This window comes from Miscanthus floridulus, chromosome 7 (assembly GCF_019320115.1).
Source record: "Miscanthus floridulus cultivar M001 chromosome 7, ASM1932011v1, whole genome shotgun sequence".
Taxonomy (NCBI): Eukaryota; Viridiplantae; Streptophyta; class Magnoliopsida; order Poales; family Poaceae; genus Miscanthus; species Miscanthus floridulus.
This window is the reverse complement of record NC_089586.1, coordinates 16,884,747-16,900,677: the sequence shown is the minus strand read 5'-3', so window position 1 is coordinate 16,900,677 and position 15,931 is coordinate 16,884,747. Positions and strand designations below refer to the sequence as shown.

The following is a 15,931-nucleotide window of genomic DNA, read 5'->3' as shown; positions in this document are numbered from 1 at the left end:
GGTGCGGCATCAGAGCCACTCCCCTCCACCATCACCTTGGGGTCGGCGGCGGCAAGCCCGTCTTCCCCCATCCACCGATCCTCGGCCAGCATGCCGTGCGAAGCGGCGGACTCTCCGGCCTCCACCGACTCACTTCCCTCCGCGTGGAACGGGAAGGGTCCCTGCACGGACAGGTGGGCACTTGTCATCAGCGTGTCCTCATCCTCCAGGACACCCCAATCCACGTCGACAACTACCTCGTCGTCATCATCATCGTCGTCGTCATCGTCATCACTGCTCACATCCTCTCCCCGATCCCATGCCTCCTGCTTTAGTCGTTTCACCTTCTTCATCTGCTCCCTTGCTTTTTTGTCCCGCTCGGCCGCGAGTCGATTTGCCGCCACCACGGCCTTGTCCTTTGGTAGCGGAACTAGACTATCTTTGAAGACTAGCCCCCTCGGCTTGTCCCAACGTCGCAAAAGCAAGTATCAAAAAATGGAGATTCAGGAAAAAGAAAGAGCACGGGAGAAGAGGGCTTACGAATTCGAAGAACCCAGGTTCCGGCCGCATTGGGGGATGTCCGGGCACCAGATACACAATGTCGAGGATGCTGCCTTTGGAATCCTTCGTTGGCTCCGTCACCTCCTTAATGCGCTGCACCACTTCCGAGAAAGGGAGCGCCTTGTCAACAAGCACCGTCCCCTCGAACGACATCCCGGGCATCATCCGATGCAGGGGAAGCACGCGCGCCATCAGCAGCGCCACCCTCCTCGCATGATAGGCGCCGATAATCCCCGTCCCCTTTACGCCCCGATCCTTCAGGGCTTGGAGGGCCGAAAGAAGGTCGGAGAGGTGTTTCTTGTCTTTGAACTGGACACCCCAGCCCCACGACTCCAGAGCCTCTTCAATAAGGCACCCAGTGTACCTCGGTAGGGTGGCACTCACATCATCCCTAACATAAAACCACTACGAGTGCCATCCCTTGTTGGATGTCGCCAGACGCATGTATGGGTAACCCCTCGACCGGGTATGGCGCAGATGAACGCTGGCACATCCCATCGGCGTGTTCGCATCTTTCCCCCCAATCTTCCTCTTCGACAAACTAACGGTAAAGAAATACCACCACAGATCAAAATGGGGATCGATCCCCAGGAAACCCTCGCACAGGGCAACAAACGCCGCCATATGTTGAATCCCGTTGGGAGTTAGATGCTGCAGCTCCACCTCATAATAATCCAGCAGCCCCCGAAGGAATCTATGCGCGGGTACCACAAATCCTCGCTCATGGAAGATAGTGAAAGAAACGACATACCCTTCGGGTGGCACCGGCGCACCCTCGTCACCAGGTAGCAGCCACTCCTGGACGGTGGACAGTGGGCGGAGAAGGCCACGACGGACGAGGCCCTCCAAACGCCATGAGGTGATGCTAGATCTGCCCCACAACTCCATTAAAGCAATTGGGGAGAAAGGCAGGCGCAAGCTTGACGGCGGCTACAACACGGATGCAAGCCGGTCGACAGTGGCGGTGCGGGCGCAGGAGGCTGGGACGATTGGTGGCGGATGTTTTAGATGCAAAGGCAAGGGGGCGAAATACGGAACCTTAGGGGCGAACCCCGTGGTTTTATAGGGGCGACAGACGTAAGAAGGGCAACCGTCCGCCTCGATCTCCGGGCTTGCCACGCGCACCGCCGCGTCGCGTCGCGGGACACGCGCCCGTAGTCCCTATCCTTTCCCACCGAAAATCACGGTGGACGGTTCGTCATCCCCAGGCGAATTTGACACTCTTCCCACCTGGGAAGGGCAGGTCACAAAGATTTTTTCTATTTTGGCCCACCTAGGGCCCAGAAGCTCGGCGGCCGGCCCAACTGAGGACGGGTCCACGAACGATCCAAAATCAAGGGCGCAAGTATTACTGGGATCCCGGTCCACGGACAAGCCCAAATTAGGTCAGCCCTGAATGAGATCCCCGCGAACGGGATACCACGACCCCCTCGAAAAAATATCCGGTTGACGAAAAACTAAGTCCTTCAGCCTTACCCGCGAAGGGTCCGTTACAACCCCCTAGGCGACCCTGCTCGAATCACCCGGGGGCTACACCCATCGGGTGCGCTCGCGCGCACCCTCTGGCAAAATAACTCCGACGAAATCAAAAACACCCTCCAGGCGGTTCTATCCGAATCACCTAGAGGCTCGGGGGCTACTGTCGGGGACCTAATACCGGGGTACCCCAGAAGGTGGAACCAATAACCACCGAGCATTAAAAACTTCTGGACGGATAAGGGCGCCGTAACGTCTCTTGCTCGAATGATAGGAGTTTAGTTCTGCCTCGCCCAACGCCTTTGGGGCAAGCTCGGTCTCGCCCGAGGGCTGAGGGATAGACTCCGCCTCGCCCGACACCTTTGAGATAGCTCTGTCTCGCCCAAGGGCTCAGGGCTAGTCTCCATCTCACCCGACGCCTTTGGGGCGGGCTCGGTTTTGCCCAAGGGCTGAGGGATAGACTCCGCCTCGCCCGACCCCGGAGGGGCGGGCTCAGTCTCGACCAAGAGATAAGGACTGGCCTCCGCTTCACCCGATGGCCAGGAACGAGCCTCGCCCTGCTCAGTATCTAAAGACTGATTTCATCTTACCTGACAACTTCTCCCCGTTCCCTCATGGTGATGGGTACAGGGCAAGACAAGACGTTTGGGTCAACCATGGCTCCAAGGACCATACCCTGCGCCCTGGCAGGAAAAGTACTGCCGGGGAACGATGGGACAGGTGCTTTAGACCCTTCCGGGCACCGTAGAGCCCGAAAGGTATTTTAGGTGCGTGCCCCTCGCCCTGTAGAGTTGTAGGCGCCGCCTTCAGCTCTGGGACACGGAACCCGACAAAGATATATGACAACCGCTACGCTCCAGAAAAGAATTTGCTATCTCCATGAATGACGGATATTCCGTCACCACGCTATGAACCCAAGGGAGCTGTGCCCGCTTTCCGACCCCTCAGGTCCACCAAGTCAGAAGATCTTGGCCACGGCGCTACTCCGGACCCCGACCCCTCGTCCCTCCAACGAAGACTCATATGAACCAAAGGGCGTGCGGAGCAAGGCTGAGGGAGACTCATAAGTCAAAACCACTGTACTGCAGCCCATACCCTGCGCAGGGCAACATTCTGTAACCAACCTGACATTCTACAGAGGCATCGACAGTATTGTAGGCGCTTATCTTCCTTCGCACTCATCAGAATGAAGAACCAGGCTGGGTAGACGTGAGCCACAAGACTAGGTAGAATACGCATCCTAAAGCCCTCACCCTTGTAAAGCCAGCCCCTTTATCTATAAAAGGGGATGCGCTTCCTCCACCAAGGGGACGGATCTTTGACGGAACAACACAAGACACTCACACACACAGTCAAGCTGCTACAAAGCTCTTGGCCTCCTTTCAACCCTTCCATTAGAGACTTGGGACCAGTCCCTCTCTCGATCGTTTGTTCCCCCTACCACGAACCGTTTTCGGTGCTAATAACACGAGCAACAACAAACTGGACGTAGGGACATTCGGCCCGAACCAGTATAAATCTTGTGTCCTTTAGCGCACCATCCGAGCCTAACGCGCATTACTATAAATTTACTTGTCAGTGCTTGTACGAAACACCGACAATTATATACATAGATTGGATTGTTCTTAGATTTCTCATATTTTCTTTTTTTAGAGGATATATGTTTTTGCCGTGCTATGTAAATTGATACAGGTGCCCTTGCCTTTATGGGGATCCACGTAAATATGAGATATTTGGCTCAGTAAGCTAATGCTTAAATGTGGATGAGTTCTTACTATGCCACCACTTTGCAAGGGTATGAATGCTTCTCAAAATAAATAACCAGCATGGCCGCTGCAACTATGATTAGCATGTCTTTTCTTTTTTTTTCCTTACCTCCTCTCTTCTATTTTACAATGAATTTTATTTAGTTGCACATGATATATCATATTGAGCCATGATTCCCATTGTTTTTCGAACTGTATTTTACTTGGCCTAATACTTCCGTTTGTTTTTATGGCCAGCATATGCTACTGGGTAAAGTATAATTGGAGTGCTTCAGTTCTCATTTAGCAGGCAAGGTAACATCCAATTCATATTCCTCCTCTATATCTCCCATTATACTTTTCTCTTTATATTCACTCTTCAAGCACAAGATTAACTACTTGGTTCCGAGAGCATTGCTGTCATAGGTGTTGTTACATTATCTTAGTGACTTCCTACATGTTTGTGTTGTGCTGTTGTTTATGCATGATAGCAGGGATGGTTTGCAATTTTTTTATTTGGTTAGGTTCCTCACATGTTCTTAATGTCACTACTTACATTACAGGGCCAGAGAGCATGTGATTTGGAATTCTTCGTGCACTTCACTTTGAAATGAATGATCCAAAGTTACTTTATCAGATATTGTAGATAGTATAGGGCACATTTGTTTGAGATAGCGTGAGCACATTAGGTTAGTTGTATTCCTAAAAATTACAGTACTTCTGAAATTAATACAGGTTCCATACGTTGTCGGTAAATATGCAGGTGCTGGAGCAGCTGCCAGTAAAAGAAGAAAGTCATATGTGTTGCCATGAATTTTGTCAGCGTGTGCCACATAACAGTGAAGACCTAGCTGTTTTATTCATCGGGATGCCCCTCGGCTGCCTGACTGTTTCTTGCGTTCCTCATGGCAACCGTGCAGGTTGGTCTGGTCTGTATTCTGTCATTTTGTTTCTCCTGTTGCTTCTCTATACAAGCCTGCCTTGCTTCTCGTGGTTGCCATGTACGAGACCTCTGTCATGACATGTCTGCCATGGCGCTTCTGACCACTGGAAAATGATTTGGAAGAAGTGCCATCATATATGTTCAGTTGTCAAAACATGATATATGTGCATGGAAGCTTTGGAAACTTTTTTATTGCACAAAAAAAAACTCAGATCCACTGAACTTACTTACATGTATGACTATCCCATTCATAACATGTTCTTACTGGAAGCAATTTTTTGGGATGTTGCATTAACATTTACTAACAGTAAAGCGTCCCTGCTTTTGTCAGCAACAACAATCTTGATGGTTTGGCAATAATGTATGCTTTGGCATAACTTACTGAAACAAAACAAAAGGTCAATGCATGATCCAGTAAAAAAATGTGGTGGTACCAATCTATATGAGGGATCCTGCGGCTTCTACATTGATGTGATCTTTGTGATTTGTTATGCTCATTATCACTTCAAACAGCCCTCTATCTCAATCATCTGTTCAATCTTGATCCATTCTGCTCTCAGGTCTCAGGGGTGGAGGACGCCCAGGTGGTCCCTCGAATGGCGGTGGCGCGGACCTACATCAGCCCCTTCATCACATCTCCTCCCCCGAACGGCGTCGATGGCCACCTATGCTGCCACCTCCTTTCCCTCTTGCCCTCGCCCTTTCTAGCTTAGGCAGCCTCAGGTATGGTAACCATCCATGTGACCGACATTCGATTCCCCAATTTTACTCCCTTTTCCGGCTGGGATAAGTGATTGATTGACAACCTCACTTGCTCCTATTGTGTGCAGGTCCAAGAACCCATAGAGGACTGCCTCACTCTGATCTTTTGGCTCATGAATGAATCTGAAATCTATTTGCACATGCAGGTTGAGTAGTTTGAGGTCTCGTTTTTTTTACCAAAGTATATATGCACATATAAACTTTTGTAACCAATATCGTTCTTTGCATTCGTCTTCAAGTGTATAGGCTGGTGCAAAAGAAGCACCGCTGCGGTGCGGTGCCACGGCATGATCACGTCTTCCATAAAATTCAGGTCTACGCCCTGCTCCATGTGTAACTCTCTATCCTTTTCCGTGCGTCAAATGAGCCTGCAGGTTGTTTGGCCCGCCTGTTTAAATGTAGCTTATGTTTAGCGTTTGCACATTACTGCAGGCTGTATAGTGAGGATCGATGCCGAGCTGGACCTTCTTGCCTGCTTTTTCCTTATCAGTTCAGATATGCATCCTGCTCTTGTGTTAATTTTCAAACAACATTTGTGAGACCTCTTGACCTGTCCAATTTTGTAATGCCCTCTTTCTTGCTTAATCTAACGAGCTGCGACTGTGCGATGCATATTGTTGCCATCTGCTTCCTGTCCTCTTTTTTGTTTATTCGCGCGTTCTGTTTTTAGAATAAAGACCCGTACGCACAGCAGTTATCCCTCCTTAGTCTGTAATCCATTTCACAAATCTATAGGTATTTTTAGGATGTGTAAAATAGATATGGCGTAGACACACAGTTCAAGCTTGCATATGATACCCGCCTTACATCCCAGGTTGTAAAACAGAAATGGAGGAAGTACGCCTCCATTTGACCTGTAAATTCAGATGCTCTCTGAAAATCACATGTCAATCAATAGACGTTCTACGAGCTGGTACAACATATGCATCCATTCTGATGCTTTCAGCACCTACTGTTGGTTATCAAGAGTTTGTGCAGCTTGACAACATCCAAAAGGTCGTAAAGTTTTTTTTATCTGCAAATTGATTAAAAAAAGAATAGGCACAAAGTGATATTCAGCAGGCTACAAAAGATCTTGCCTACTTCATGCATATACATGCTTAATTTACATTTTACCTAAAATTTATTATATATCGATCACGGCAACTTCTAGAAATTATCGGGACTACATGGCCGCCTAACTTTTACGATCTAATCACCTGCTATATCCTATGAGGTTTATGCAGCATGACAACTTCTAGATGCTCCCTGGGCTTCATCTCAGCTAAAAAAATGTTCCAGTCTAGTTCCTATTCCATCTCGCCTGTGCATGCCTTCTGGTGGTCTAAATGGTGGTGGTTCAATAACGGTGTTGCCTGTCATTGCCTATCTTCGACATTTATTGGCGAAATACAGATGCTGATCAAGTACCATCACAGTTGAAGAGAGGTACATTATCTGTTTTCATATTAAGGAAGGTGCATAATTAACAATTGCAACTACAAGTTCCTCAGCTATTTCAATTACCTGATGATCAGCACAAACAAATTTATGCTGCATCCATTCTTTGATATGTATGCACTGCATGCAAAGATTAAACATATTTTTTACCTACGCCTTAACCAGGTGATTTGCCGGCGCGCGCGAGGGCGCGCGTAATGGACTAGTGTGATTTTAAAGCCCACACCACCAAACCTTCCTCGCTCACATAGCGCATACGGAAACCTTATTATGTCAAGCGTGTCTACCGTCATCCTTAGCCCTGCCTATCAAGTCCTTTGGGGCTTGGGCTCATGTCTAGACCTTGGATCCCAACTTGATTGTTTGCAAAGGACATGGTTGGAGCTTTCAAAGGTGAGGCAACAACACTACATGGACTTGCATGGCTTGACTCACCTTCAAGACGAAACACATTAGCGAGGAGGAATATGGCACTTGGAGCGATGATTGCCTGAGAGCTCTCTTGACTCTTGAAAGGATGAACAACAATCGTCATCGAGGGTGTCACTATGAAGATGGTGATACACGTCAAAGTCGAGTAAATAATGGGGATTTTGAGGAGGGGATTGATAGGTAATGAGTCTGTCTAGCCCATGCGAACGATGTCTGTAACGTGTGCGAGCACACCTTGATATACACTAAGGTTGGATGATTGGCGCTGCCCTGATCGCTAACTTATCAGCTTAGCTAATTAGCTATGGTATAGTGTTTTTCTCTCACAATAAATCAGCATCAGTCGACTTATCAGTCGTAGAAACTATCAGCCGAACTTTATTCTAGAAAAGTGAGATCTACGTTCCATGTAAATTGAGAAGTAGGGGGAACTTTCTAGCATTTTGATTCATTTCAACCAAAGTTATAAGCTCCCATAATTATTTGTTTAGGAATCACAATGTTATGGGATATTCGTTTGAGATGAATTTAAACCGTTGTAACCGCTGATACAACGGGGTGTTTGATCCAGGGCTAAAGTGTTTGATCCAGGGCTAAAGTTCAGTAGATGTCACAACGGGTATTTAGATACTAATTAAAAAGACTAAACATGAGCCTAATTAGATTTAATAGATTTATCTTGTAAATTAGTCTTAATATATATAATTACGTTTATAATTAATCTACATTTAATACTCTAAATTAGTGTTAAACATTCGATAAGACCGAGACTGAATTTTAGCAGGACCAAACACCCCCGGTCACTGAGAAGCAAAACAGGCAAAGCTACAGGGCGGTCTTTTTCTCTGTAGTCTCGAGTTACTTCCACGATTCTCCAACCCGCAAACGGACAAACCCAGAGCAATCCGTGCACACCGAACTCCTCTCCTCCACTCCCCTCTTCCACGCGGATGGCGTGCACGCATCCAAGGTCGAGCAGCAGTCCATCCGGGGCGGCGCGAGCGCGTCCTGCGTTGCACTCTCCTTCTCCTTCGTCTCCGATCCTCGCCTTCACCCCACTCCCTCACTCTCTCGGCCCTTCTTTCCTAGCGGCGACGACAGGGTGAGTAGTGAGCACCGCCGCCCGTGCCAGGTCGGCCAGGTATGCCCGCTCGTTCCCTTCCCTTCCTGCCGTGCGAAATCCAACACCAAAAACTCTGATTTATGCTATCTATATTCAGATCTGAGCATGTTTTTTCACCTTCTAGCTTCGATTTTTTGCCCAAAAAAAAAACGGGTATACATGTGTACACCCGTGTCCTGCCGCCCCTGCTTTATATCTATGTATGAGACGGCAGAATTTAGCTCTTTGGATCAAAAAATTGTCATATGGAAAACGGTCGAATTGTTGGTTCCAGTTCGGTCCAGTGAAGTCGTTTATCTCCATTTCTCTGCAGAACTAGTGGGCATCAAGCATCGTAGCGACCATGGAGGTGGTCTCATGCAGCCACTCCTGCTCGGCATTACATCAAACACCAGCAAGTGCATGGAGGCTTCGGGGCAGTGCTCTAGGTCTTGGTCTGGGGCATGCCAAGCCTTCCCGGGCCAGAAGATATGCGATTATGTGTGTCGGAACCACAAGAGGAGCTTCGAATCCAGGCGGTTCCGGCAAGGTCCATGCAGCCCAGGGATTCCATGTAAGTGACGTGGATGCAGCTCTGCAGGCCATTCCTTCCAGGAAGGTGGAGGAGGTTGAGATTCAAGGCCTCCCGGAAGGCCCTGATAGCTCCCCGATCAGTACTGGGTTCTGGGAGTGGAAGCCGAAGCTGACTGTGTACTACGAGAGGTCCGGTGTGGAGAACAGCAAGGCGCCTGCGGTGCTCTTCCTGCCGGGGTTCGGAGTCGGGACGTTCCATTTCGAGAAGCAACTGAGGGATCTTGGTCGCGATCATAGGGTGTGGACGATGGATTTTCTCGGGCAGGGGATGTCGCTGCCAGGTGAAGACCCTGCTCCTAGTAGCATCGTGAGTGAAGAGGTGTTTTGGGGGTTTGGACAAGATTCGCAGCCTTGGGCAGAGGAGCTGGTGTATTCTGTGGATTTATGGCAAAACCAAGTTCAGCATTTCATTGAGGAGGTATCTCCTTGAATTCGTAATTGTGTCTTGCAATGTTTGTTTTGCTAAAATGTCATCCATGTTTAGTTTAAAAATCTTAGCATGCCTCTTGGGAACTCCTCGTAGGCTTGTTACTATTATTTTCTTTGTTGATAAATATCTGAAATTGGAACATTATTTGAATTCCTTCATTTTTTTGTTGACAAACTGCTTGAAACTAACACCGATGATCAACATAAGTTCTGCATATTTTGCTGCTAGGAATAGAGTAATTGTCTTATTTGTTTGTCCTGTTCAAAATTGCATACAGAAGCTTTAACTTTTGTGTATGCTCACCATCGTAGATGGATGGTTTAGCTATCTATGCCTTTGTATTGCAGAGAAACTATAGACGCTTGCCCATGCATATGATCATATATTTTCACCATGAGATTTATACAACGTATCTCGTAAGCTAAGTTTATAGTTCATTTCCAGGTTATCCGTGAACCAGTTTATATTGTGGGGAACTCTCTTGGAGGTTTCGTTGCTCTGTATTTTGCCGCATCCAGTCCACACCTTGTAAAAGGTGTCACATTGCTTAATGCAACACCATTTTGGGGATTCTTTCCTAACCCTGCTACATCTCCCCGATTGTCAAAGATTTTCCCATGGGCTGGGACATTTCCTCTTCCATCATTTGTGAGGAAACTTACTGAAGCAGTGTAAGTGTTGTTTATTAGTTATGGAGAACATTTTCGCACTGAGGTGAACTAATAGTTTCTGATGTTTTAACTTCACTATATTGAACACTTTTAACTTTATATGATATTTACTTATTTCATAAGACACTATATGTGTAGATTTTACATGTGAAAATATTATTACCATAGTGATTTAGTTTACTTATTTCTCTCGCATAGTTGCATTATTGAAATTTTAGAAATAGACTGGTGTGCAAAAGTAAATGTCTAATGCGTGTGTCTATAAACTAAGTGGAGTGTAATTTCCTCTGTGATGTAGTTGGCAAAAGATAAGTGACCCAAAAAGTATTCAAGACATACTCAAACAAGTATATGCTGACCACTCAACAAATGTGGACAAAGTGTTCTCTCGTATTGTGGAGATAACACAACACCCAGCAGCTGCTGCATCATTTGCCTCCATTATGTTTGCTCCAAGGGGTCAGATATCCTTCCAAGAGGCAATCTCTAGGTGAATTAGATAATCTGAATGATCAAGTGAAACTTTACATAATAAATGCAATTTTGCATTTTAACACTCATCATTTGTAGGTGCCAAAGCCAAGGCGTTCCTCTATCTCTCATGTATGGAAGAGAAGATCCTTGGATTAGACCTTTTTGGGGCATTAAAGTCAAACAGCAGGTACCCGAAGCACCTTATTATGAAATTAGTCCTGCCGGTCATTGTCCTCATGATGAGGTCCCTGAGGTAAGGATTGCTCTTTGTTTATAAATTTCAGCTCTCCTTTTGGCCTTAATATGCCATATTCCAATTGGTAATTCTTAATGGGTTTTGGTAATACTTTTGTGTTACAAATATTTCTCTGCAAGTCAACAAACAATAAAAGTCAGGGGTCCTCATCAAAGTAAATGACACAAACTAGCTGTTCTGTTGGACAGCATGTTGTAGGGGTATATGTATATCGAATGCAATCCTCCTACAAGGTTCATGGTATTAACCCATTGATTAGGAAATGAGCTGCATAAGTTCTGCAAGTGGGTAAAACTGTCTCTTTTAAGAGAACTTGTTGGAGTTATTGCACGTAGGAAATGGAAAACTGCAAGGAATTTCTATTAGGGGCTGTTTGGATCCCTTCATTTTGGAGAAATTGAAATCTACTTAATGGATTAGGCTATTTGGCTTGGAATTTGACATTCCATAACTTTCTCAAGCTCACAAATAAGCCTATCTCAAATTCATAGGGTGGGAGATGGAAATGGATTCTATAGATCACTATGTTATAATTCTATTCTCCAACTTATAGCACACTCTTCAACTCACTTCACTACAATAGAAATGCAACATATAAGTATGTCCCTTGTATGTCTAACAATAAATATACAAATATATTCCATATACAACTATATTAGCTTAATTAATCTATGTCTAAATTGTAATTATTAGAATGAATTCAATTCCAAGGATCCAAACGGGCCCTTAGTATATAGTGTATCTGACTAAGATTCAGAATTTTTTTTAGATCAAAGGCATTCACCCGGCTTTATTGAAAGCTTAACGAAGGCCAAAGATCCGACATACTGGGGATACCAGTTTTACAGTTTTTAGCATACGAAAACCTGAAACTATCAGCTGCACCAAACTCAAAGCACCGAGCTCTACTTAACCAGTTCTAAGCAAAATAAGATTCAGAATTTTCTTCTAATGTAACAAGTTTAGAAGAAACTCATTGATTAACATGTTACCTGAACAGGACTCTGTTGGTTTAAACTTTGTAAATATCGCAGCTATTAATGACTTGTGTCTAAGTTTGGAAATTGGAATCTTAAATATGTCTATACAATAGAAATGGAAAATCAACAGGTGTAAATATTACCTTGGAAGAGTATTGCGAAAGTTTGGTTTTTTTTCCTTGTAAACTGTTAAAGGCTTTGCTTTTACACTACTCAAATAGCAATTACCGCTATAATGCAAACGGGGAAAAGTAAAAGGAGTTTTATGGTATCCTATACTAATGATGGGAGGTACTAGTATGCATTAGATCTACCGTTCAAGCGCATATACTCTTATGAAGTAAGTAAATATCAGTACAATGGGTCTCATGTGTTGTAGTACTTATTTGTCCTGTTGCGCATTCATGATTCAACAAGTATAACAATGCCTTAAAAGAGACATGATCTCTTCTTATTCATCTGTAGCAGCCGTGTACAATGGGTAGCCTCTAAGAAGCTCCCTACTTGCAGCGACAACATAACTCTCTGCAGCTCATTGTCTTCAATAATTGAATCCACTGCTTCACCCCAGTTTTGCAAAATGGTCCAGTATTATTTAGTTGATCATGGTAATAGCTTATATCTATGAGATCTGTAATAATTTCCTGATCATCAGGTTATAAACTACTTGCTCCGAGGGTGGTTGAAGAACCTTGAGTCTGAGGGTTCGATCGACCTGCCATTTCTAGAAGAACCCAGCTATGCTGAGCATGGTGTATCCAGAGAACTGGAGTTCGTCAGAGAAGGATCAAGGAAATCAGTTAGTGTGCGGCTCTATGGTACCAAAATTTCCTTATGGAGCCAACTAAGCTCATTCTTGAACACACATGTCCCCAACTCACGGGTAGTCTTAAGATAATCCATCCTTACAACTCCAATAGATCTTACTCTTAGAAGCTTTGATTCAAAATATTGTATTTATTACTTTATTAAATTGGTCAGGTAATCTATTTGTAAACAGACAGTGTCTTCAGAATTTCATGTAAATATTGACACTACAGTGGTAGTTTCAAAATTTATCCTGATTCATATCCTGTCAAGATATGCTACAAGGAAACATTTCATCTATGTACATGTACTCGACAAAATGATACAAATTGAGCGTGGGTAATCGTCAGATCCTACGAGATGACATACTATTGTTTCCTTTCATCCTTTGAATCTCAGGCTAATATGTTTGAATTTTGAGAAAATTCCTTATTTGACACTGGGAAAATGAGTTGTTCCTTTCTTGGCCCTGAAATTTTTTTCGTTCTATGTTTGACACTCACTTCAACTTTCATTCCTAATATGACACTACTGTTCGTTCCGTTAGCTTCTTCCGTTAGACCCTAGGACACGCTGTCAGACATTTTGATTGGGGTTAAAATTACCCTCCGTCGAATCTCTCCCGTGCGTGTGCGTCTCCCGTCCTCTCTCCCGTGCGTGAGTGTCCCTGGCTCGAACCCTAGACCAATCTGGCGGCGGGCTGAATCCTGGCGGTGGCCGGCCGTCGGCGGCAAGATGGAAGGAGATCCGACGGGGGAGGATGTGGATCCGGCCGGTGGCTCCCTCGGGCGGGGCGTGGCGGCGGCGGCGAGCCCTCGGGCTAGTTGCAGAGGCGGCGGCGAGCCCCCCTGGGTGGGGCACGAAGGCTGCGGGCGCGAGCCCCGTCGGCCGGCACAAGCTCCCCACAACCAGCTCGACCGGCGGGATCAGATCTTGACCGTCGTCGCCCCGCGAGATGAGCCACGACGACCCCCGTAGCTCCTCCACCGGCGCTCGTGCGGGCGTGGACGCGCTGTCGCTGGACCTGCTCGCGCACGCGCTGGCGGGCGTGCGCGACCCACGTGACCACAAGTCCTACCGCCTCGCCAGCCGCGCCTTCGCGCGAGCCGAGGCCTGTCCCACTGCGTCGCCGCTGAGGACAGGGAGATGGCCGCCCTCGCCGCTGCCGCGGGGCTCAGGGAGCTCGTCATGGACAAGTGCCTCGGCGTCACCGACGTTGGGCTCGCCAAGGTCGCCGTCGGGTGCCCCGGGTCGGAGAAGCTCAGCGTCAAGTGGTGCTGTGAGATCTCCGACATTGGCATCGAGCTGCTCGCCAAGAAGTGCCCCGAGCTTCGCAACGTTGACATCTCCTACCTCAAGGTAGCATCCTTGAAATTCGTATCAGTCTCTTTGGTCAGTAGTACGATTGGTCTGAAGCCTCTGATGGATTCAATTGAAAATGATTGTGACTTGACCTGTCGAGAATTCAGAAGCGTTCAATCATCTGTGAACTGACTAGAATGGGGGACAAATGTGGCAATGCTAGTAGGATGCTGTTTCCTTAAAAACATTAAGATTCTTCTTAGAGTTTAATAGTTTATGAGATTATTCCCTTGCCAACATAGATGCTATTTCGCGTGCGCGAATCAAGTGAGCTCCAATTTCTTGTCTCTTGTTTTGCAGGTGAGCAATGAATCCCTTAGATCATTCTCCACTCTCGAGAAGTTGGAGGACATAACAATGGTCTGCTGCTTGTTTACAGACGATGATGGCCTACAGATGCTAAGCGCAGGCAACTCGCTGAAGGTAATCACCTTGCAGGCATGTATGTAGAGTTCCTTTGCTCTTTTTGCGCTTTTGAGTACTCATGATGCAAATGAATGCCATTTAGTAGTCAAATTCACACTGCCAGTGGTTGTTCACCTTCTGCTTTACACTTGCAGGAGCACTACCAGGAACAGCACCAGCAACAGCAACGAATGCAGTAACCCCACAAACGACAGCAACAACAACAATAACAGCAACAGCCGCAAGAGAGAGGCAGAAGACAACGAAGAGATTTTGCCCCAGAGAAACAGATCAAGGCACAGTTAGCTGCAAACTGATTATAGGAGAATTAACCCCCTTTTTCTCCCTTTATTTATTCTTTGTTTTACTTAGCTTTTGGCAAACTAATTTGTAACACAAGAGAATTAACCCCCTTATTCATATGAACTTGCTATATCATGTGTCATTATCATGCTGTGTAAATGTTGAAAAAAATATTGTATAAACGTCTTACAAATCATGCTGTTGTATCATGTTGGAAAAAGAGAAAAAACGGCATCCCAGCGTCTGCACACCGGCCACCAGCAAAAGAGAAAAAAAAAACAGCGGCCAGCGATTTTTTTTAATTTTAACACTTTTTAGAAATTAATTTTAAATCTAACACCGCCGTTTTTTTTAAACTAACACTTTTGGCCCTGCCTATTGCCCTGGCGCGGCCAATGCCTGTGCCGCGCCATGCATGGTTTCGCGACAGAGGGCTGACGTGGCGGCGACCAAGAGCGCTGACCGCTGACGAGGCAGGGCCTGCCGCGCCACCGATCTTGGTGCGGCACTGCCGCGCCTTGATCCGTGGTGCGGCAGAGCCGAATAAACTTGCTGCTGATTAATGGCGTGCAGCGGCAGAAGGCAGCCTTGGCGCAGCAGCTAGGCCTGCGGCCCCGCCAGGTGGAGGTGTGGTTCCAGAACAGGCGCACCAGGTACGAAACGCACATGCGATATGTCGCCGTTGCACAGCTTTAATTTCACACACAGCTAGCCGCTCTATAGCTAGCATGCTGCGTATTCTGATGAACCTCTGATCAGCATGCACACTTTTCCCTCTTTTCTGCCCCTCCTGGCCTCCTCGTGCAGGACGAAGCTGAAGCAGATGGAGGTGGACTGCGAGTACCTGAAGCGCTGCTGCGAGACGCTGACGGAGGAGAACCGGCGGCTGCACAAGGAGGTGCAGGAGCTCCGCGCGCTCAAGCTCGTCTCGCCGCACCTCTACATGCACATGTCCCCGCCCACCACCCTCACCGTGTGCCACTCCTGCCAGCGCGTCTCCTCCTCGTCCAATAACGGCAACTCCGCCGCCGTCGCCGCCGCCGACCGCAACAGCGTGCTTTAGTTTCTCAGGCCACAGATTATTAAGCAGCTAGATTAAGCTGTGAGTGCACGTCAAATCGAATTAAGTAATACAATTAAGCCGCCTGCACAGCACGAGACCTATCACAAAGAGTGATTAGAGAGATGGAACATGGCTATCATCCCTGT

General features: G+C 46.7%; 3 protein-coding genes and 1 long non-coding RNA gene across 4 annotated transcripts; all 4 read left to right on the top strand.

The window, feature by feature from the left end:
* Positions 1–4,600: 4,600 nt before the first annotated feature.
* On the top strand, positions 4,601–6,820 carry LOC136466630 (uncharacterized). The gene is made up of 5 exons (XR_010761395.1): positions 4,601–4,681; positions 5,265–5,427; positions 5,535–5,612; positions 5,706–5,779; positions 5,899–6,820. It is a non-coding gene; the product is annotated as an uncharacterized lncRNA (long non-coding RNA).
* A 1,409-nt stretch (positions 6,821–8,229) lies between these two features.
* LOC136466628 (pheophytinase, chloroplastic-like) lies at positions 8,230–13,021 on the top strand. The gene is made up of 6 exons (XM_066465099.1): positions 8,230–8,479; positions 8,775–9,452; positions 9,909–10,135; positions 10,434–10,625; positions 10,706–10,862; positions 12,501–13,021. The coding sequence occupies exons 2-6, from the start codon at positions 8,805–8,807 to the stop codon at positions 12,741–12,743; spliced, it is 1,467 nt and encodes a 488-aa protein (XP_066321196.1). The 5' UTR covers positions 8,230–8,479; positions 8,775–8,804; the 3' UTR covers positions 12,744–13,021.
* Positions 13,022–13,798: 777 nt separating this feature from the next.
* Positions 13,799–14,146, top strand: LOC136465144 (F-box/LRR-repeat protein 3-like). Its single transcript, XM_066464000.1, has one exon. The coding sequence runs from the start codon at positions 13,799–13,801 to the stop codon at positions 14,144–14,146; it is 348 nt and encodes a 115-aa protein (XP_066320097.1).
* A 771-nt stretch (positions 14,147–14,917) lies between these two features.
* LOC136465143 (homeobox-leucine zipper protein HOX17-like) lies at positions 14,918–15,785 on the top strand. Its single transcript, XM_066463999.1, has 3 exons — positions 14,918–14,932; positions 15,296–15,375; positions 15,530–15,785. The coding sequence occupies exons 1-3, from the start codon at positions 14,918–14,920 to the stop codon at positions 15,783–15,785; spliced, it is 351 nt and encodes a 116-aa protein (XP_066320096.1).
* Positions 15,786–15,931: the final 146 nt, after the last annotated feature.